The sequence below is a fragment of the Bombina bombina genome, chromosome 3 (genome assembly GCF_027579735.1).
Source record: "Bombina bombina isolate aBomBom1 chromosome 3, aBomBom1.pri, whole genome shotgun sequence".
NCBI lineage: Eukaryota > Metazoa > Chordata > Amphibia > Anura > Bombinatoridae > Bombina > Bombina bombina.
This window is the reverse complement of record NC_069501.1, coordinates 1,001,250,710-1,001,273,954: the sequence shown is the minus strand read 5'-3', so window position 1 is coordinate 1,001,273,954 and position 23,245 is coordinate 1,001,250,710. Positions and strand designations below refer to the sequence as shown.

Here is a 23,245-nt window from a genome sequence, read left to right as displayed (position 1 = left end):
TTCACTTTAAATAACTTCCCGGGCGTGAACACATTGTTATCTATATGGTCCACATGAACTATTAGTCTCCTGTTGTGAAAAGCAAATACAAAAGCATGTGATTAAGAGACTGACAAAAGAACCTTTGAAACAGGCAGACATTTAGAGGTTTAAATGTTAGAAAGTATATTAATCTAACAATGTTGGCTGTGCAAATCTGGGGAATCGATAATAAAGGCATTATCTATCTTTTTAGACAATAATGGCTAGATTACAAGTTTTGTCAGTAAGGTGCTAAAGAGCAGCTTTCCCTCACCGCTCACCTACAGACAACGTTGGCATTACGGGCTTTTACAAACCCGGCGTTAGCCGCAGAAAAGTGAGCGTGGAGCAAAATTTTGCTCCATATCTCACCTCAATACCAGCGCTGCTTACGTTAGCGGTAAGCAGGTAAAACGTGCTTGTGCACGATTTCCCCATAGGAATCAATGGGGGAGAGCCGGCTGAAAAAAAACCTAAAACCTGCAAAAAAGCAGCGTAAAGCTCCTAACGCAGCCCCATTGATTCCTATGGGGAAATACATTGTATGTCTACACCTAACACCCTAACATGAACCCCGAGTCTAAACACCCCTAATCTTACACTTATTATTCCATATTCTGCTGCCCCCAACATCGCCGCCACCTAAATTATATTTATTAACCCCTAATCCGCCTTCCCCAATGTCGCTGCAACCTAACTACATTTATTAACCCCTAATCTGCCGCCCCCAACGTCGCCGCCACTATATTAAAGTTATTAACCCCTAAATCTAAGTCTAACCCTAACCCTAACACCCCCCTAACTTAAATATAATTATATATCTAAATAAAATAACTATCATTAACTAAATTATTCATATTTAAAACTAAATATTTACCTGTAAAATAAACCATAAGCTAGCTACAATATAACTAATAGTTACATTGTAGCTATTTTAGGATTTATTTTTATTTTACAGGCAAGTTTGTATTTATTTTAATTAGGTAGAATAGTTATTAAATAGTTATTAACTATTTAATAGCTACCTAGTTAAAATAAATTCAAATTTATCTGTAAAATAAATCCTAACCTAAGTTACAATTACACCTAACTCTACACTATAATTAAATTAATTACCTAAACTAAATACAATTAAATATAATTTAAATAAATTATCTAAAGTACGAAAAAAAAACCCACTAAATTACAGAAAATAATAAAATAATTACAAGCTTTTTAAACTAATTACACCTACTCTAATCCCCTAATAAAATAAAAAAGCCCCCCAAAATAATAAAAAGCCCTACCCTATACTAAATTACAAATAGCCCTTAAAGGGGCCTTTTGCGGGCATTGCCCCAAAACTGAGGCCCCCCACATCGCAAACACTAAAATAAACATTTTAACCCCTAATCTGCCGAACCGGACATCGCCGCCACTATAATAAATATATTAACCCCTAAACCGTCACACTCCCGCCTTGCAAACACTAGTTCTAAGTCTAAGTTTAGGGGTTAATAGGTAGTTTATGGGGGTTAGTGTACTTTTTAGCACTTTAGTTAAGAGTTTTATGCTATGGCGTTGTAGTGTAAAACTCTAAACTACTGACTTTAAAATGCGGTATCAGTCTTCACAGGAGAGCGTCTACCGCTCACTTTTTGGAAGACTCGTAATACAATCAGCCAATAGGATTGAGCTTGCATTCTATTATCTGTTCCAATCAGCCAATAGAATGCGAGCTCAATCCTATTGGCTGATTGGATTTTGTACCTTAATTCCGATTGGTGATAGAATTCTATCAGCCAATCGGAATTCAAGGGACGCCATCTTGGATGATGTCATTTAAAGGACCAGTCATTCAGTAGTCGGATCAAGAACAAAGAGGATGCTCCGCGTCGAATGTCTTTAAGATGGACCCGCTCCGCTCTGGATGGATGAAAATAGAAGATGCCGCCTGGATGAAGACTTCTGCCTGTCTGGAGGTCCACTTCTGCCCGTATAGGATGAAGACTTTGGACCCGTCTGGAGGCCCACTTCTGCCCGGTTGGGTGAAGACGTCTCAAGGTAGGGTGATCTTCAGGGGGTTAGTGTTAGGTTTTATTAAGGGGGATTGGGTGGGTTTTAGAGTAGGGTTGGGTTTGTGGGTGTTGGGTTGTAATGTTGGGGGGTATTGTATTTTTTTTTACAGGTAAAAGAGCTGATTACTTTGGGGCAATTCCCCGCAAAAAGGCCTTTTAAGGGCTATTTGTAATTTAGTATAGGGTAGGGATTTTTATTATTTTGGGGGGCTTTTTTATTTTATTAGGGGGATTAGAGTAGGTGTAATTAGTTTAAAAAACTTGTAATTATTTTATTATTTTATGTAATTTAGTGTTTGTTTTTCGTAATTTAGATAATTTTATTTAATTGTATTTAATTGTAGTTAATGTAGGTAATTAATTTAATGATAGTGTAGTGTTAGGTGTAATTGTAACTTAGGTTAGGAATTATTTTACAGGTAAATTTGTACTTATTTTAACTAGGAAGTTATTAAATAGTTAATAACTATTTATTAACTATTCTACCTAGTTAAAATAAATACAAACTCGCCTGTAAAATAAAAATAAACCCTAAGATAGATATAATGTAACTATTAGTTATATTGTAGCTATCTTAGGGTTTATTTTATAGGTAAGTATTTAGTTTTAAATAGGAATAATTTATTTAATAATAGTAATTTTATTTAGATTATTTTAAATTATATTTAAGTTAGGGGTGTGTTAGGGTTAGGGTTAGACTTAGGTTTAGCAACGTTGTGGGAGGCAGATTAGGGGTTCAAATTGTAGGTAGGTTGCGACGACATTGGGGGAGGCAGAGTAGGGGTTAATAAGTATAATGTAGGTGGCGGTGATGTTGGGGGCAGCAGATTAGGGATTCATAAGTATAATGTAGGTGTCGGCGGTGTCCGGAGCGGAAGATTAGGGGTTAATAATATAATTTAGGTGTTGGCGATGTCAGTGACGGCAGATTAGGGGTTAATAAGTGTAAGATTAGGGGTTTTTAGACTCAGGGTTCATGTTAGGGTGTTAGGTGTAGACATAAAATGTATTTCCCCATAGGAATCAATGGGGCTGCGTTAGGAGCTGAACGCTGCTTTTTTGAAGGTTTTTTTTCAGCCGAATCAGCCCCATTGATTCCTATGGGGAAATCATGCACAAGCACGTTACACCAGCTTACCGCTACCGTAAGCAGCGCTGGTATTGAGGTAAGATGTGGAGCTAAATTTTGCTCTCCGCTGACTTTTTTGCGGCTAACGCCGGGTTTAGAAAAACTTGTAATACCAGCGTTGTCTTAAGTGAGCGGTAAGAAAAAAATGCTTTTTAACACCGCACACCATTACCGACAAAAACTCGTAATCTAGCCGTTTGTTTTTAATGGAACAAAAGTTTGAATTTCTTGAATAAAAATCAGAAGATTCACTTTACAGTTCTAAAGTGAAAAAGGGGGAACTTAAAGTAAGATTTGATGATTGTATAACTCCTTAAGGGCCTTGTCCAAAAGTGTATGTGTGGGTCACTTTAAGGAGCAGTGCTTAAGCATATATCATAAATGCAACTATGAGGGCAAAACTCACTGGTAAGTGAGTGTGTCCAAAAGAGAATTCTTCTATGCACTTATTTTATCTTGATAGATTCAGATAAGTAAATAGTTAAAAAGTAACTTATTTTTGCAAGTTAAAAAACAGCAAGTTTTAATGATATCCTGCTGCAAACACCCCAAATTAAAAGCACATCACCTGTTATGTATATTTCGATTGCATCAGCCAATAGGATTTTTTCACCTTTAATTCCAATTGACTGATAGAATTCTATAGAATTCTGATAGACTTCTTGCCGCTTGGATGAAGACTTCTCCCGGCTTAGTTGAAGATGGATGTCCGGTCTTCAAAACTGTAAGTGGATCTTCGGGGGTTAGTGTTTTTTTAAGGGTTTATTGGGTGGGTTTTATTTTTAGGTTAGGGTTTGGGCACTTGAAAAGTGAAATGTCCATCCAAATGCCTTTTTTCAGGGCAATGGGGAGCTTAGGTTTTTTTAGTTAGGATTTTATTTGGGGGGTTGGTTGTGTGGGTGTTGGGCTTTACTATTGGGGGGTTGTTTGTATTTTTTTTACAGGTAAAAGAGCTGATTTCTTTGGGGCAATGCCCCGCAAAAGGCCCTTTTAAGGGCTATTGGTAGTTTAGTTTAGGCTAGGGTTTTTTTATTTTGGGGGGACTTTTTTATTTTGATAGGGCAATTAGATTAGGTGTAATTAGCTTAAATATCTGATAATTTGTTTTTTATTTTGTGTCATTTAGTGTTGTTGTTTTTTTTGTAATTTAGGTAATTGATTTAATTGTAGTGTAAGGTTAGGTTTTATTGTAAAGCAGGTTAGGTTTTATTTCACAGGTAAATTTGTATTTATTTTAGCTAGGTAGTAAGTAAATAGTTAACTATTTAGTAACTATTCTACCTAGTTAAAATAAATACAAACTTGCCTGTAAAATAAAAATAAACTCTAAGCTAGATACAATGTAACTATTAGTTATATTGTAGTTAGCTTAGGGTTTATTTTATAGGTAAGTATTTAGTTTTAAATAGGAATTATTTAGTTATTAATAGTAGGTTTTATTTAGATTTATTTTAATTATATTTAAGTTAGGGGGTGTTAGGGTTAGAATTAGGTTTAGGGGTTAATAAATAAATAGTATAGTGGCAGCGACGTTGGGGACGGCAGATTAGGGGTTAATAAATGTAGGTAGGTGGCGGCGATGTTAGGGGCAGCAGATTAGGGGTTAATAATATTTAACTAGTGTTTGTGATGCAGGAGTGTGGCGGCGGTGTCCGGAGCGGCAGATTAGGGGTTAATAACATTATGTAGGTGTCGGCGATGTCGGGGGTGGGAGATTAGGGGTTAATAAGTGTAAGATTAGGGGTGTTTAGACTCAGGGTTCATGTTAGGGTGTTAGGTGTAAATATAAATTTTATTTCCCCATAGGAATCAATTGGGGATGTCTTAGGAGCTTTACGCTGCTTTTTTGCAGGTGTTAGGCTTTTTTTCAGCCGGCTCTCCCCATTGATGTCTATGGGGAAATCGTGCATGAGCACGTAAAACCAGCTCACAGCTGCTTTCAGCAGCGCTGGTATTGGAGTGCGGTATGGAGCTCAATTTTGCTCTACACTCACTTTTTGCCTGATAACGCCGGATTTTTATAAACCTGTAATACCAGCGCTGTAGGGAAGTGAGCGGTGACAATAACTTGCAATTTAGCACCGCACCCCTCATAACGCAAAACTCGTAATCTAGCTGATAGTAAATAACAAAATAACAGGGCACAAGTATAGTGTAGGCAAGCAAAAAGTCATAAAAGACCAGTGCTCTAGTAAATTTATAAAATATTAAATAAAAAAAAGAAAGTGAAAAGTACTAGAAAAAGCACTCTTGCCTCAATCCTTAAATAGAGAAAAACAATGGCCATATATTGCTATGACCATCCATACTGGTGGAGTAAAACATCAACACACATGATACTAGTGTCAAAGTGATTAGTTTATTGCACTCTAAAATAAATAGTGCATGTGTACTTACATACAAAAAATGTATATATAGCAGTGAACTTAGAAATTAAATAAAGAGAACCCTATAAATAATAATGTGTTCCAAATAAAATGTCCATAAATAGTTTACCACACTGAAGTGTTGTTTTCCTGAATGCTGTGTTGATAAGTCCCAAGAGAAAAAAAAGTCTTTTGTTAATGTCCTTTTTTCCCCCAGTTGTGATAAAGGAAATAAATAGTGACAAAAACAATTGTAATCCTGGTATTGTTCCTGCTTGTAATTAAGCACTGCTTAATCTTCACTCTTTATGGGCATATAAAAACAGGTCTAGATTTAAACCATGCTCACAATCCATTAAGCAAGGAGAGAGACTGTAAAGTAAGGCTCTGCCACCTACGCTGAGAAGCTAGCAGTATACAACCGCCAAACTGAACACCAACACTGAACTGCCAATACTACCATGCAAAAAAAAGACCCAATAAAACTAGAACCTGATAGCCACATAAGCTTATTGTGATTCAGCAACAGTTGTGTCCCAGTTCAGTGATGATTTGAGCAAAGATTATTTGTTTTCCAGTAAAAGTAAAAGGATATGTGGATAACACTTGCTCCAGGGATCTTGAAAGGAAATTTGCCTATAATCGTTTCACCAAATTGGCTTCATCAGGGCTTGTAATTTGAAGCCAATTTGGTGAAACGATTGTAGGCTAATTTCCTTTCAAGATCCCTGGAGCAAGTGTTATACACATATCCTTTTACCTTCACTGGAAAACAAAGAATCTTTGCTCAAATCATCACTGACCTGGGACACAACTGTTGCTGAATCACAGTAAGCTTATGTGGCTATCAGGTTCTAGTTACCAGCTTTATTGGGTCTGTTTTTTGCATGGTAGTATTGGCAGTTTAGTGTTGGTGTTCCAGAAGCTCTCTGACTGCTCAGCTGTTCAGTTTGGCAGTTGTACACTGCTAGCTTTTCAGCGTAAGTAGCAGAGCCTTACTTTACTGCCTCTCTCTGTAATTAAGCAGTGCTTAATTGCAAGCAGGAACGATACCAGGATTACAATTGTTTTTTGTCACTATTTCCTTTATCACAAATGGAAAAAAGACATTAACAAAATACTTTTTTGTTTCTCTTGGGACTCACTGCAATATATATAATGTATTTTATGTAAGTTCACATGCACTATTTATCTTATTTTATAGTGCAATAAACTAATCACTTTCGGCTAGATTATGAGTTTTGCGTTAGAGGCTATGCAGTGCTAACGAGCAGTTTTCCCTCACCGCTCACTTCCCTACAGCTCTGGTATTACAAGTTTTTACAAACCCGTCGTTAAAAGACAAGAAGTGAGCGTTGAGCAAAATTTTGCTCATTACCGCACTCCAATACCAGCGCTGCTTAAGTCAGCGGTGAGCTGGTTGTACGTGCTCCTGCACAATTTCCCCATAGGAATCAACAGGGAGAGCTGGCTGAGAAAAAGTCTAACACCTGCAAAAAAGCAGCGTAAAGCTCCTTAACACAGCCCATTGATTCCTAAGGGGAAATTAAAGTTATGTCTACACCTAACACCCTAACATGAACCCCAAGTCTAAACACCCCTAATCTTACACTTATTAACCGCTAATCTGCCGCCCCAGACATCGCCGACACCTACATTATTCTTATTAACCCCTAATCTGCTGCTCCGGACACCGCCGCCACCTACATTATACTTATGAACCCCTAATCTGCTGCCCACAACATCGCCGACACCTACATTATATTTATTAACCCCTAATCTGCCACCCCCAATGTCGCCACAACCTACCTAAACTTATTAACCCCTAATCTGCTGCCCCAACATCGCCGCCACTATAATAAACAAACTAACCCATAAACCGCCACACTCCAGCCTCGCAAACATTAGTTAAATATTATTAACCCCTAATCTGCTGTCCCTAACATTGACGCCACCTAAGTACATTTATTAACCCCTAATCTTCTGCCTCCAACGTCGCCGCCACTATACTAAATTTATTAACCCCTAAACCTAAGTCTAACCCTAACCCTAACACCCCCTAACAAATATAATTTAAATAAATATAAAGAAAATTACTATCATTAACTACATTATTCCTATTTAAAACAAAATACTTACCTATAAAATAAACCCTAAAATAGCTACAATATAACTAATAGTTACATTGTAGCTAGCTTAGGATTTATTTTTATTTTACAGTCAAGTTTGTATTTATTTTAACTAGGTAGAATAGTTACTAAATAGTTATAAACTATTTAATAACTACCTAGTAGTGATGTCGCGAACCTAAAAATTTGGGTTCGCGAACGGCGAACGCGAACTTCCGAAAAAGGTCGCGAACGGGTGAACCGGGCGAACCACCATAGACTTCAATAGGCAGGCAAATTTTAAAACCCACAGGGACTCTTTCTGGCCACAATAGTGATGGAAAAGTTGTTTCAAGGGCACTAATACCTGGACTGTGGCATGCCGGAGGGGGATCCATGGCAAAACTCCCATGGAAAATTACATAGTTGATGCAGAGTCTGGTTTTAATCCATAAAGGGCATAAATCACCTAACATTCCTAAATTGTTTGGAATAACGTGCTTTAAAATATCAGGTATGATGTTGTATCGATCAGGTAGTGTAAGGGTTACGCCTGCTTCACAGTGCGCAGTGTAGGTGATATACCTGCCCTGAACATGCTTTGCAGACCAGGTATCAGTGGTCAGATGGACCCTTGCCCCAACACTGTGTGCCAGACATGCCATTATAGCAGACTTATATGGCTTTGGCGTTGCTTTTTGGTAATTAGAAGGCTGCTAAATGCTACTGCGCACCACACGTGTTTTATGCCCAGCAGTGAAGGGGTTAATTAGTGAGCATGTAGGCAGCTTGTAGAGTTAATTTTTGCTTAAGTGTAGTGTAGTAGACAACCCAAAGTATTGATCTAGGCCCATTTTGGTATATTTCCTGCCACCATTTCACCGCCAAATGCGATCAAATTAAAAAAAAATTGTTCACTTTTTCACAAACTTTAGGTTTCTCACAGAAATTATTTACAAACAACTTATGCAATTATGGCATAAATGGTTGTAAATGCTTCTCTGGGATCCCCTTTGTTCAGAAATAGCAGACTTATATGGCTTTGGCGTTGCTTTTTGGTAATTAGAAGGCTGCTAAATGCTACTGCGCACCACACGTGTTTTATGCCCAGCAGTGAAGGGGTTAATTAGGGAGCATGTAGGCAGCTTGTAGAGTTAATTTTAGCTTAAGTGTAGTGTAGTAGACAACCCAAAGTATTGATCTAGGCCCATTTTGGTATATTTCATGCCACCATTTCACCGCCAAATGCGATCAAATAAAAAAAAATTGTTCACTTTTTCACAAACTTTAGGTTTCTCACAGAAATTATTTACAAACAACTTATGCAATTATGGCATACATGGTTGTAAATGCTTCTCTGGGATCCCCTTTGTTCAGAAATAGCAGACTTATATGGCTTTGGCGTTGCTTTTTGGTAATTAGAAGGCTGCTAAAAGCCACTGCGCACCACACGTGTTTTATGCCCAGCAGTGAAGGGGTTAATTAGGGAACATGTAGGGATCTTGTAGAGTTAATTTTAGCTTAAGTGTAGTGTAGTAGACAACCCAAAGTATTGATCTAAGCCCATTTTGGTATATTTAATGCCACCATTTCACCGCCAAATGCGATCAAATTTAAAAAAAACTTAATTTTTTTTGCAATTTTTAGGTTTCTCACTGAAATCATTTACAAACAGCTTGTGCAGTTATGGCACAAATGGTTGTAAATGCTTCTCTGGGATCCCCTTTGTTCAGAAATAGCAGACATATATGACTTTGGCGTTGCTTTCTGGTAATTAGAAGGCCGCTAAATGCTGCTGCGCATGACACGTTTTTTATGGCTAGCAGTGAAAGGGTTAATTAGGTAGTTTGTAGGGAGCTTGTAGGGTTCATTTTAGCTTTAGTGTAGAGATCAGCCTCCCACCTGACACATCAGACCCCCTGATCCCTCCCAAACAGCTCCCTTCCCTCCCCCATCCCAAAATTGTCCCCGCCATCTTAAGTACTGGCAGAAAGTCTGCCAGTACTAAAATAAAAGGTTTTTAATTTTTTTTTTATTTTTTAAAGCATATTTACATATGCTGTGGTGTAGCATCCCCCCTTAGCCCCCAACCTCCCTGATACCCCCAAAACAGCTCTCTAACCCTCCCCATCTGCCTTATTGGCGGCCATCTTGGGTACTGGCAGCTGTCTGCTATTATTTCACAGTCAAAACAGTGTTGTTTTTTTTAAATGTAAACTACTGTTACACCAGATATGAGTGGTGGCACTGGGCAAGTGGGCACAGTATACGCTGTGAGCCTGACACACACGCTGGCAGGAAGGCAACTGCAATTAGATTACACAGGAAAAAAAAAAAAGCAGACTGATGTTCTTTTTGGGGTGCTGTCCTTACAGCAGAGATCAGATGAGTCCTTCAGGACGACTGTAGTGGACACTGAATACACTAGCCTAGCTATCGATTTCCCTATTAAATCAGCAGCAGCTATACTGTCCCTCCTCTCACTAAGAATCCAGCTTCCAAATGAATCTAAAATGGATGCTGTCCAGGAGGTGGGAGGGTCTGGGAGGGAGGGTCTGCTGCTGATTGGCTGTAATGTGTCTTCTGACTGTGAGGTACAGGGTCAAAGTTTACTCAATGATGACGAATAGGGGGCGGATCGAACATTGCATATGTTCGCCTGCCGAGGCGAACGCGAACATGCTATGTTCGCCGGGAGCTATTCGCCGGTGAACTATTCGTGACATCACTACTACCTAGCTAAAATAAATGCAAACTTACCTGTAAAATAAAACCTAACCTAAGTTACACTAACACCTAACACTACACTATAATTAAATACATTAACTAAATTAACAACAATTAAATCAATTAAATTAAATTAGCTAAAGTACAAAAAACAAACACTAAATTACAGAAAATAATAAACAAATTACAAGATATTTAAACTAATTACACCTATTCTAATATCCCTATCAAAATAAAAAAAAAAAAAAAAAAAAAACCCTAGCCTAAACTAAACTACCAATAGCCCTTAAAAGGGCCTTTTGCGGGGCATTGCCCCAAAGTAATCAGTTCTTTTACCTGAATTTTTTTTTACAAACAACCCCCAACAACCCCCAACAGTACAGTACAAAACCCACCACCCACACAACCAACCCCCCAAATAAAATACTATCTAAAAAAAAAAATAAGCTTCCCATTGCCCTGAAAATGGCATTTGGATTGGCATTGCCCTTAAAAGGGCAGTTAGCTATTTTGCAAGCCCAAACCCTAACCTAAAAATAAAACCCACCCAATACACCCTTAAAAAAACCTAACACTAACCCCCTGAAGATCAACTTACCAGGAGAAGTCTTTATCCAAGCCGGGCCGAAGTCCTCAACCAATAACCAAAAAGCCATGGATGATGTCACTTAAAGGTTTCTTCATTCGTCTTTAGTCGTGGGATGAAGAGGAGGCTCTGCGTCGGATGTCTTGAAGATGGACCCGCTCCATGCCGGATGGATGAAGATAGACGATGCCGTCTGGATGAAGACTTCTGGCCGTCTGGAGGATCACTTTGCCCAGCTTGGATGAAGACTTCTCCCAGCTTCGTTGAGGACTTCGGCCCGGCTTGGATGAAGACTTCTCCCGGTAAGACGATCTTCAGGGGGTTAGTGTTAGGTTTTTTTAAAGGTGTATTGGGTGGGTTTTATTTTTAGGTTAGGGTTTGGGCTTGCAAAAGAGCTAACTGCCCTTTTAAGGGCAAAGCCCATCCAAATGCCCTTTTCAGGGCAATGGGGAGCTTAGGTTTTTTTAGATAGTAATTTATTTGGGGGTTGGTCGTGTGGGTGGTGGGTTTTACTGTTGAGGGGGTTGATTGTATTTTTTTTTTCAGGTAAAAGAACTAATTACTTTGGGGCAATGCCCCGCAAAAGGCCCTTTTAAGAGCTATTGGTAGTTTAGTTTTGGCTAGGGTTTTTTTTATTTTGTGGGGGCTTTTTTATTTTGATAGGGGTATTAGATTAGGTGTAATTAGTTTAAATATCTTGTAATTTGTTTATTATTTTCTGTAATTTAGAATTTTTTTTGTACTTTAGCTAATTTAATTTAATTGATTTAATTGTTGTTAATTTAGTTAATTTATTTAATTATAGTGTAGTGTTAGGTGTTAGTGTAACTTAGGTTAGGTTTTATTTTACAGGTACTTTTGTATTTATTTTAGCTAGGTAGTTATTAAATAGTTAATAACTATTTAATAACTATTCTACCTAGTTAAAATAAATACAAACTTGCCTGTAAAATAAAAATAAATCCTAAGCTAGCTACAATGTAACTATTAGTTATATTAAAGCTAGCTTAGGGTTTATTTTATAGGTAAGTATTTAGTTTTAAATAGGAATAATGTAGTTAATGATAGGATAATAATGTAGTTAATATTTAGATTTATTTAAATTATATTTAAGTTAGTGGGTGTTAGGTTTAGGGTTAGACTTAGGTTTAGGGGTTAATAACTTTAATATAGTGGCGGCGACGTTGTGGGCGGCAGATTAGGGGTTAATAAATATAAGTAGGTTGCGGCGACATTGAGGGTGGCAAATTAGGGGTTCATAAATATAATGTTGTTGTCGGCAATGTTGGGGGCAGCAGCTTAGGGGTTCATAAATATAATGTAGGTGGTGGAGGTGTTCAGAGCTGCATATTAGGGGTTAAAAATTTTAGTATAGTGTTTGTGATGCAGGAGGGCCTCGGTTTAGGGGTTAATAGGTAGTTTATGGTGGTTAGTGTACTTTTTAGCACTTTAGTTAAGAGTTTTATGTTACAGCGTTGTACCATAAAACTCTTAACTACTGACTTTTAAATGCCTTTGGACTCTTGACGGGGTAGGGTGTACCGCTCACTTTTTGGCCTCCCAGGACAGACTCGTAATACCGGCGCTATGGAAGTCCCATAGAAAAAAGACTTTACAAAGTTTACATTTTGCGTCGTCGTTTTGCGGTATGGCCAAAGAAGTGTGCGGTGACCCTAAAACTTCAAGACTCGTAATAGCAGCGGGCGTAAAAAAGCAGCGTTAGGACCTCTTAACTCTGCTTTTTTACCCTAACGCACAACTCGTAATCTAGCCGTTTGACACTAGTATCATGTGTGTTGATGTTTTACTCCACCATTATGGATGGTCATAGCAATATATAGCCATTGTTTTTCTCTATTTAAGGTTTGAGGCAAGAGGGATTTTTTCTAGTACTTTTCATTTTCTTTTTTATTTAATATCTCCTAACAATTATGTTTGGACAACAGAACTGACCCCATCTCGTAATATGGGGATTGAGATGGCGATATTATGCCATATAACTGTTGTGTTGATAAAGCTTGTAGATATTAATAAAGGTTGAGGGTGATGCAAAAAGGAGCGTATATAACACTCCTTAGCTATTTCGCTATGGATATGTGAAGTGATGTGAAGTCCTGGATAAATTCATTTAAATAGTAACATAAGTGTGACTGGTAGTAAATAATTATAGTAAAGTAAAATAATGGAAAAATTCAAACGATAAAATAATTTTGTGCTGTGAATACCCTAAAGTCCAAACAATCTTTTGATAGGGTATCTAAAATGTTAGTGTTGATTTCTATAGGGTTACTGGCATGCTTATAAGTGTTGAAATTTGTTATAATGTGCGGTTGGAAATTATTGCCATCTGTTTCTTTATTAGTGATACTTTGTGTGGTTGTTATAATGATTAAAAATAGATTATTAGAACTAAGTGCTGGTCCCATATTCCGGTTCCAATGTTTTTATAAGGATTTGTTATCTGTACCCTTTATGCTATATTATCAAATATTAGGTTGATGCTATATGATTGAATTCTGGTATATGGATGTTGGAAACAGCTCATTACAGATATACAGTATAATTGTTGTAATCATTCACTCTGAATGGTCTTACACTGTTTAATAGATGAATCCATCTGCATTCGATTCTCAGTAAAGTTTGTTTGATGCCGCTGCCTCTTATACCTAGGGTGGCTTGATGTAAGACAGTGAACTTTAACAAGGTGTCATTGCTGTTATGTTTGTAGTAAAAGTGTTTTGTGACACTAGTTATAGTTTTATTCTATTCAAGATCTTTTTTGGCATTACGAATGTTCCTACTGTGTTCCATGACTCGTGTTCTTACTTGACGTGACGTTATCCCAACGTAAAACAAATTGTATGGGCATTGTATCGTGTAGACTACTCCTATAGTTGTACGAGAAAAATGTGCAGTTAATAGATGTTTTTTTCAATATTTATCATGGATCTATTTAATCTTCCACACTTTAGAACATGTACTGCATGTACCACATGGAAACATGCCTGGAGATTGGCTTACTTTTCTGGATCTGTGAACATAGTGGCTTGTATCTTTCATATTCTTTGGTCTTTTATAACCTATTAATACTCAGTCTCCAATAAGACTTGCTAGAAGAGGATCATTTAATAAAATGTGCCAATTATCATTTATCACCTTCATGACTTGTTTTATTTGAGAGTTAGAGGTTGTAATTAATCTTGGAGTATTGTCCGTTGTTTTTTGATGTGGTTGTAGCAATGTTTGGTGTTCCACTTTTACAGCTTGTTTGCTTCTTGTTTGTACTGAGTGATGTTAGAAAAATTACGTCTGAAACGTATGAACTCGCCTTTTCGGGATGGCTTTCAGGGTGCAAGGAGCATGGGCACTAGTATGATGTAACAGGGTATTGGTTGCTGTTGCCTTCCTGTATAATGTAGTGCTTACATGTCCTTGCTCATTAGCTTGTATCTGCAGATCTAAAAAGTTCACTTTCTGATGACTATACTAGGCTTTTCAGTAAGGCTGTTGTTACCTGAGACTATAGGTCTTCCTGGAGGTTTGTGGATATCTTTATGTATCTTTGGATAAGATAAAATGTAGCTGTGGTAGGATGTGGTTGTGTTAGAAATTGTTTTTCAGATGTATTAATTATTTGATCTTTGTACGCTTTATTAATGATTTGATTATATCTTTTTAGGTACATCTGTGTGGGGTTACTAAACAATTTCTTATAACATTTGTCATTATCCAATTGTTTCATAGCTTTCTCCATGTACATCTCTTTATGCCAAAGAACTATATTCCCTATCTTGTCCGAGACTTGATGATTGTATCCTGCTAAGTTTGGATTTCTTGAATAGCTCTCTTTTCCTGTATATACAGATTGGGAGTAGGCCAGTACTCAGGCAATTCTTCAATTTTCTGACAGACTATTTGATTGCATACTTGTATTTCAGGTGACAGGTTGCTTGGAGGTATATATTTGGACTTATTTTTTACTTTTTTGTGTCCAGTGAGTATCTGAACATGTCTCTATTGTATTGTCTTGTAACAATTCCTGTAGATAATTTAAGGCTGACTGATCAGATATAGTCCAGTCAATTGGATTTGTCATTATCCAATTGTTTCATAGCTTTCTCCATGTACATGTCTTTATGCCAAAGAACTATATTCCCTATCTTGTCCGAGGCTTGATGATTGTATCCTGCTAAGTTTGGATTTCTTGAATAACTCTCTTTTCCTGTATATACAGATTGGGAGTAGGCCAGTACTCAGGCAATTCTTCAATTTTCTGACAGACTATTTGATTGCATACTTGTATTTCAGGTGACAGGTTGCTTGGAGGTATATATTTGGACTTATTTTTTACTTTTTTGTGTCCAGTGAGTATCTGAACATGTCTCTATTGTATTGTCTTGTAACAATTCCTGTAGATAATTTAAGGCTGACTGATCAGATATAGTCCAGTCAATTGGATTTGTCATTATCCAATTGTTTCATAGCTTTCTCCATGTACATGTCTTTATGCCAAAGAACTATATTCCCTATCTTGTCCGAGGCTTGATGATTGTATCCTGCTAAGTTTGGATTTCTTGAATAACTCTCTTTTCCTGTATATACATATTGGGAGTAGGCCAGTACTCAGGCAATTCTTCAATTTTCTGACAGACTATTTGATTACATACTTGTATTTCAGGTGACAGGTTGCTTGGAGGTATATATTTGGACTTATTTTTTACTTTTTTGTGTCCAGTGAGTATCTGAACATGTCTCTATTGTATTGTCTTGTAACAATTCCTCTAGATAATTTAAGGCTGACTGATCAGATATAGTCCAGTCATCGCCTAATTCTTTCTTAGCATAAAGTTTTTTGAGTAACAATTTTCTAGTAAACAAGTGTACGTCTTTAACTAACTCAAATTTATTAAGATTATTAGTTGGACAAAAACTCAGACCTTTAGACAAGATTGTAATATGATCATTGTTCAAGGTGTGTTGAGTAAGATTTATAACTTTTAAGTTCCCTTTCGTATCTTTGAAAAGGGACTCAGTTGTCTCCTCCTTGTTTCTCTGGGGGGTATTGTTTGTGTTTTGTGTTTGTTGGAACTTGATTGTTGGGATGTAGTGTTTATTAGTGGGGTTCTCTGTGTTTTCTATAGTAGGAGGGAGTTGTGTCATTTCTATTGTCTAGTGCCTGCATTTGTGATCTTGTATATGTTCTGGGTTGGATACTATTTTCAGAATTGACACTACTCAGTTGAGGTGTCTGATTCTGATACTTCAATTTCACTATCATTAAACCTAAATACATTTTGAGGTTTTTTATATTGTGAGTATGTGTATTGTATCTCTTGCCATTTGTATACTTTCTTATTATGATAGTTTCCTGGCCTACTCCCAATCTGTCTACGCAGGAAAAGAGAGCTATTCAAGAACTCCAAACTTGGCAGGATACAATCATCAAGCCCTTGGACAAGGGAGGGAATATAGTTCTTTGGCATAAAGACATGTACCTGGAGGAAGCTATGAAACAATTGGATAATGACCAATGTTATAAGAACTTGTTTAATAACCCCACACAGTTGTGCCTTGAAAGATATAATCAAATCATTGATAAAGCGTACAAAGATCAAATAATTAATACATCTGAAAAACAATTTCTAACACAACCACATCCTACCACAGATACTTTTTATCTTATTCCGAAGATAAATAAAGATATCCACAAACCCCCAGGAAGACCTATAGAGGCCAATTTATTAAAGGTCTTGCGGACCTGATCCGACAGTGCGGATCAGGTCCGCAAGACCTTGCTGAATGCGGAGAGCAATACGCTCTCCGTATTCTGCATTGCACCAGCAGCTCACAAGAGCTGCTGGTGCAACCCTGCCCCCTGCAGACTCGCGGCCAATGGCCCACCAGCAGGGAGGTGTCAATCAACCCGATCGTACTCGATCTGGTTGAATTGTGGCGATTCCTGTCCGCCTGCTCAGAGCAGGTGGACAGGGTTATGGAGCAGCGGTCTTTGTGACCGCTGCTTCATAACTGCTGTTTCTGGCGAGTCTGAAGACTCGCCAGAAACACAGCCCTTCAAGTTCCATTTGGAGTTTGATAGATAGGCCTCAATGTCTTAGGTAACAACAGCCTTACTGAAAAGTCTAGCCAATACATTGATCAAAGACTTTGAGATTATCTATACACACTACCATCGTATATCAAAGATACGATGGAAGTGCGTCAGAAATTGGAAAACTTAACATTGTCTCCAAATTCCTTTCTTATTACAGCAGATGTAGAAGCGCTTTACACTAACATCAGACACCAGCTGGGTGAACAGGCAGTCTCATATTTCTTAGCTTCAAATGTAACTGACAATCAAGACCATAATTATTGTATTAAACAATTATTACACTTTATTCTGCATCATAATTATTTCACATTTAAAGACCATTTTTATTTACAGATCAAAGGCACTGCAATGGGCACAGCATGTTCCCCCACATATCCAAATTTATTTCTTAGGTGGTGGGAGAACAAAATTGTCTTCTCAGACACAAATGATATCTATATACGCCACATCCCACTGTGGATTTGTTATATAGATGACATCCTATTTATCTGGGAAGGATTAAGCGACACCCTTTAGAACTTTCTGACTAACTTAAATAACAACAATCTAAATTTGAGACTCACCTATGTGTATAGTCATCAGAAAGTAAACTTTTTAGATCTGGAGATACAAGCTAATGAGCAAGGACATGTAAGCACTACATTATACAGGAAGGCAACAGCAACCAATACCCTGTTACATCATACTAGTGTCCATGTTCCTTGCACCCTAAAATCCACCCGAAAGGGGAGTTTATGTTTGAGACGTAATTGTTCTAACATCACTCAGTACTAACAAGAAGCAAAAAAGCTTTCTAGTAGACTCCAAGACAGAGGGTATAGCAAGCGTTCAATCAAAAGAGCAAGTACACAAGTTGTAAAAATGGAATGCCAGACATTGCTACAACCACGTCAAAAAACAACGGACAATACTCCAAGATTAATTACAACCTCTAACTCTCAAATAAAACAAGTCATGAAGGTGATAAACGATAATTGGCACATTTTATTAAATGATCCTCTTCTAGCAAGTCTTATTGGAGACCAAGTATCAATTGGTTATAAAAGACCAAAGAATCTAAAAGATAGATTAGTAACAAGCCACTATGTTCACAGATCCAGAAAAGTAAGCCAATCTCCAGGCATGTTTCTATGTGGTACATGCAGTCCCAGAGGCAGAACCTTTTTTCACTTTCTGCATTGAGAATTTTTTTAGTAAAAATTTTTCTGCAGGTCATTTTTAAATAAAATTCCATTTTAAATTAGGCAGTTACACTAAATCACCAGTACAATTGCAATGTGTTGGTTAAACCATTTTAAAGTTTTAGAATATATTGTAGTAGTTACAAATTGCATTGCAAATTAGCTGCAGACAACAAAAAGAAATTATAAAATGTTTCTTGAATAAATTTGTTTCCTTTTCTCTTCGTCTAACATAGAAGTGTAGTATTAAAAAAGGTGCATTGCTCATATAAACGTCTTACATTCAGAAAAAAACAACTTTGCAGACTTGGAAAGGCTAGGGGTGCGGGTTTGACAATAATCCCTGAGAGCCAGTCAAAAATCAATGCACTGCTGCTTTGCAGCACTACTGCATATTTGACTGTTCACTTCAAACAGCACTTTGCTCTGAATGCACTGTGTTAAGCAAAACAGTGCAGCCAGAGTACAGCTCTGATTGAAAAGAACAGCCTAATGTGGAGCAGTGCTGCAAAGTTAAAGTGCTAACAGTTCCTGCATGTGTCCTGTTCTTTCTGCAGACATGCTGCATTTTCTGCGATGACATCTTAGATCAATGTATGTTCTGCCTTCGGGCATGAAGTACATTTTGTAAAGTGTGGAAGATTAAAGAGATCCATGATAAATATTGAAAAAAACATCTATTAACTGCATATTTTTCTTGTACAACTATAGGAGTAGTCTATGCAATACAATGCCCATGCAGTTTGTTTTACGTCGGGATGACGTCACGTCAAGTAAGAATACGGGTCATGGAACACAGTAGGAACATTCGTAATGCCAAAAAAGATCTTGAAAAGAATACAACTATAACTAGTGTCACAAAACACTTTTACTACAAACATAACAGCAATGACACCTTGTTAAAGTTCACTGTCTTACAACAAGCCACCCTAGGTATAAGAGGCGGCGACATTGAACAAACTCAGAATGAATGATTGCAACAATTATAATGTATATCTGTTTCCAACATCCATATACCAGAATTCAATCATATAGCATCAACCTAGTATTTGATAATATAGCATTAAGAGTACAGATGACAAATCCTTCTAAAAACATTGAATCCGGAATATGGGACCAGCACTTAGTTCTAATAATCTATTTTTAATCACTATAACAACCACACGAAGGGGCCTATTTATCAAATGTCTTGTGTACCTGATCCAACAGTGCGATCAGGTCCGCAAGACATCGCTGAATGCGTAGAGCAATACGCTCTCCGTATTCAGCATTGCACCAGCAGCTCACATGAGCTGCTGGTGCCACACCGCCCCCTGCAGACTCGCAGCCAATGGGCTGCCAGCAGGGGGTGTTAATCAACCCGATCGTACTTGATCGGGTTGAATTCCGGCGATTCCTGTCCGCCTGCTCAGAGCAGGCGGACAGGGTTATGGAACAGCGGTCTTTGTGACCGCTGCTCCATAACTTGTGTTTCTGGCGAGTCTTAAGACTCGCCAGAAACACGGGTCGTCAAGCTCTGTTTGGAGCTTGATAGATAGGCCCCAAAGTATCACTAATAAAATAACAGATGGCAATAATTTCCAACTGCACATTATAACAAATTTCCACACTTATAAGCATGCCAGTAGCCCTATAGAAATCAACACTAACATTTTAGATACCCTATCAAAAGATTGTTTGGACTTAAGGGTATTCACAACACACAATTATTTTATCGTTTGAATTTTTCATTATTTTACTTTACTATAATTATTCACTACCTGTCACACTTATGTTACTATTTAAATGTATTTATCCAAGACTTCACATCACTTCACATATCCATAGCGTAATAGCTAAGGAATGTTATATACGCTTTTTGCATCACCCTCAACCTTTATTGATATCTACAAGCTGGGGTACACCCCCATCACAGTGTTTTATCAACACAACACACCAGTTATATGGCATAATATTGCCATCTCAATCCCCATATTACGAGATGGGGTCAGTTCTGTTGTCCAAACATAATTGTTAGGAGACCATTATTTAAGAGTCCTTATACTGTGGCAATTTTCACCGTCCGTATAAAAATGAATCACAATACACATTAACATCTAAAGGGTATAATAATTATGAGCTCTTCTTCTAATATAACCTATATAATATACATACAAGCGAACAATCTGACAGATGAATCACGATTGCAGACCCCCATGAGAAATCAACGCTATGATGTCAGACAGGACCTTACAATAAAGTGCTAGATTGATGTTTATAACAATCATAACAAGTTTAACAATACTTATGGATGAGTGTACAATTAAAAGTCACCAAAGTCAAGAGATACAAAGTTGCAATTTATTTGTCACTACACTTGCATAGAACAAATAACGCAAGTAAACAGAAGACGTAACTTGACATTGACTGACAGTCTGAAGAACCAATAGATACTGACGTCAATAACCAATCAGAATTTAGTGGCGAGTGCATAAAGGCCTATAAATCAGCATCTCTTGCTGCCCCGCTTACCCCCTCTGAGGAAGCGTATCAGAAATGCTGCATCAGGGGTTTTTGTATTTTAATCCGCTCTCCTGTTGTGGTTTATTTGATAGATATTTACTTCAATAAGAAACAATGTATATTATTATATGTACACCATTGGTAATTTAACGGCGGTCTCGCCAGCATAACTGATCGTGCTCTTAATACCGTAGCTCAGTCAATACACAGGAGCCACAAAATAACTTTTGGTTCAAGTTGAATAAGATAATGTTATCTATATATAGTGGTTTACTGTTATTGCTATATAACTTGGGGGTATATACGAGGACATAATTTAAACACACGTAAACTAAACAAGTAGCAAATAGCGACAAAACGAATCCTCTTATAAGCTGTATTACGTTTAAGGAAATAACCGATTTAGGTATGGCAAACATTAAGAGCCCTCTAAGTGCAATCTGAATTATATCAGTGTACTGATACATAGTAACGATCCTTAGAAAGCCATAAAGGATTATTACCCATATGAGTATACTTATAATCCTTATTACGTTAAAATCAGAACACTAGATATTTCACCCCAAACAAATACCAATTAAATATATGTTGAAATCATACACTTCAAGAATATGCTCTTTTTCACAAGGTACTAAGTAACAGGCAAACACATAGAGCAATATACAGAGACACTATTATTCATTAGCAGATCTATAAATTAGTTTGGAATGACTAAAGCTACAATAACATAAGGTTGTTATCTACTGTATTCAAAGTGGGGATTAGATCAGAGTATAATGTTGAACAAGACTAACATTAGGCCAAGCTAAATGATTTCATTATACCCAGGATCATAATATAATCCAAACAATAGGGACAAGTCAGCTACATCTGAACTAAATTATCTGTGTATACCACTGCTCCAAAGATTCAATATATATCGAAATATACATAACAGGAGATGTGCTTTTAATTTAAAGTGTGGGCATCAGGATACCATTAAAACTTGCTGTTTTTTAACTTGCAAAAATAAAAGTTACTTTTTTTTTTTTTAACTATTTACTTATCTGAATCTATCAAGATAAAATAAGTGCATGGAAGCACTCATTTTTGGACACACTCACTCACCAGTGAGTTTTGCCCTCATAATTGCATTCACTTTACAGTTCTATCTGTGAGTATATTCCTTTAAGTAACTGCTATCACCTGTGCGTTCTACACCAACTTGTTTAAGGCAAGCTGCGAGGTGAACATTTGGGAGGCTACACGTATCACCCCACTGGCCCCACCGTTCCCATACAATATGTTTATACACAGCTAAAAGGAGAAGGTTGGCTGTGACTACTATCGTAAGGGAAGTTACCTTTTACACTAACAATAACCTTTTTCCTTTTTTTTATATATATATTTAAACAACTGTTTTAACTTGTGGCCATAACATAACTACTTAATATAGGCATATATAAAAATCAACAACAATTATAGAGATCCTTTGGTAGACTACAACATATACCTAGGGAAGTTATCGAGTATTTTAATAATAATGAATTGTTTTGCTTATCACTCCACAGGGCTTTGGGGCTTAGTGAATAATGCTGGGATTGGAACTCACATTGCCCCAAATGAATGGCTGACAAAGGATGACTTTGCTCGGATACTGAATGTGAATTTGGTAGGAGCAGTTGACATAACACTAAACTTGTTACCTCTTGTAAGAAAAGCCAAAGGACGCATTGTTAATATGTCCAGTGTCATGGGGAGATTAGCTTTCACAGGAGGTGGATACAGTATCTCCAAGCATGGGGTGGAGGCATTTTCGGATTCTTTGAGGTAAGACGTCACAAAGTAACAGTTCATATTTAGGGCTAGATTACAAGTGGAGTGCAAAAATATTAGCACTATTGAGCGATTACATCACTCAAGTTTAATCAACAGTGCTCTACTTCTTGCACTCAAATAACAAGTTGAAAGTAAAAAAAATTGACTTAAGTGAAATCCTTAGGCTGAAAACATCTGGAGAACGGATAGTTTGGCCACGCTAAGCCCCTTTCCCCATAGACTTCAATGCAGCTTGCTACAAATAGCTATTCTGGCTTCACTTGCACACTATCCCAAAGGTGTGCTTATCCAAGTGCGCTAAAGGTGAAGAAGTGCTAAGAAATACTTGAAATAGCTCTGTTCTTCTGAGTGAAGAATGGTATTTCAATTATTTCTATTTTAAATACAAAAAAAAAAAAATCTTTTGTAAGTGCATTATGTGTTTGCCCTTATTGTGTACTTAATAAAATTTCACTTGAGTCTGAGGTTGCGCTCTTGTTCTTTCTTCTACACATACATTTATTAACCCCTAATCTGCCGCTCCAATGTCGCCGCCACCTACATAAATTTATTAACGCCTAATCTGCCGCCCCAATGTCGCCGCCACCTACATAAATTTATTAACCCCTAATCTGCCGCCCCCAATGTCGCCACCACCT

The 23,245-nt window shown here is 37.3% G+C and overlaps 1 protein-coding gene across 1 annotated transcript in view; it reads left to right on the top strand.

The window, feature by feature from the left end:
• LOC128654306 (17-beta-hydroxysteroid dehydrogenase type 6) overlaps nt 1–23,245 on the top strand; it is a 213,531-nt gene that overhangs the window by 174,950 nt on the left and 15,336 nt on the right. The window contains exon 3 of the mRNA XM_053708168.1: nt 22,340–22,598. Coding sequence (XP_053564143.1) covers nt 22,340–22,598 — 259 coding nt within the window. The remainder of the gene's footprint in view (nt 1–22,339; nt 22,599–23,245) is intronic.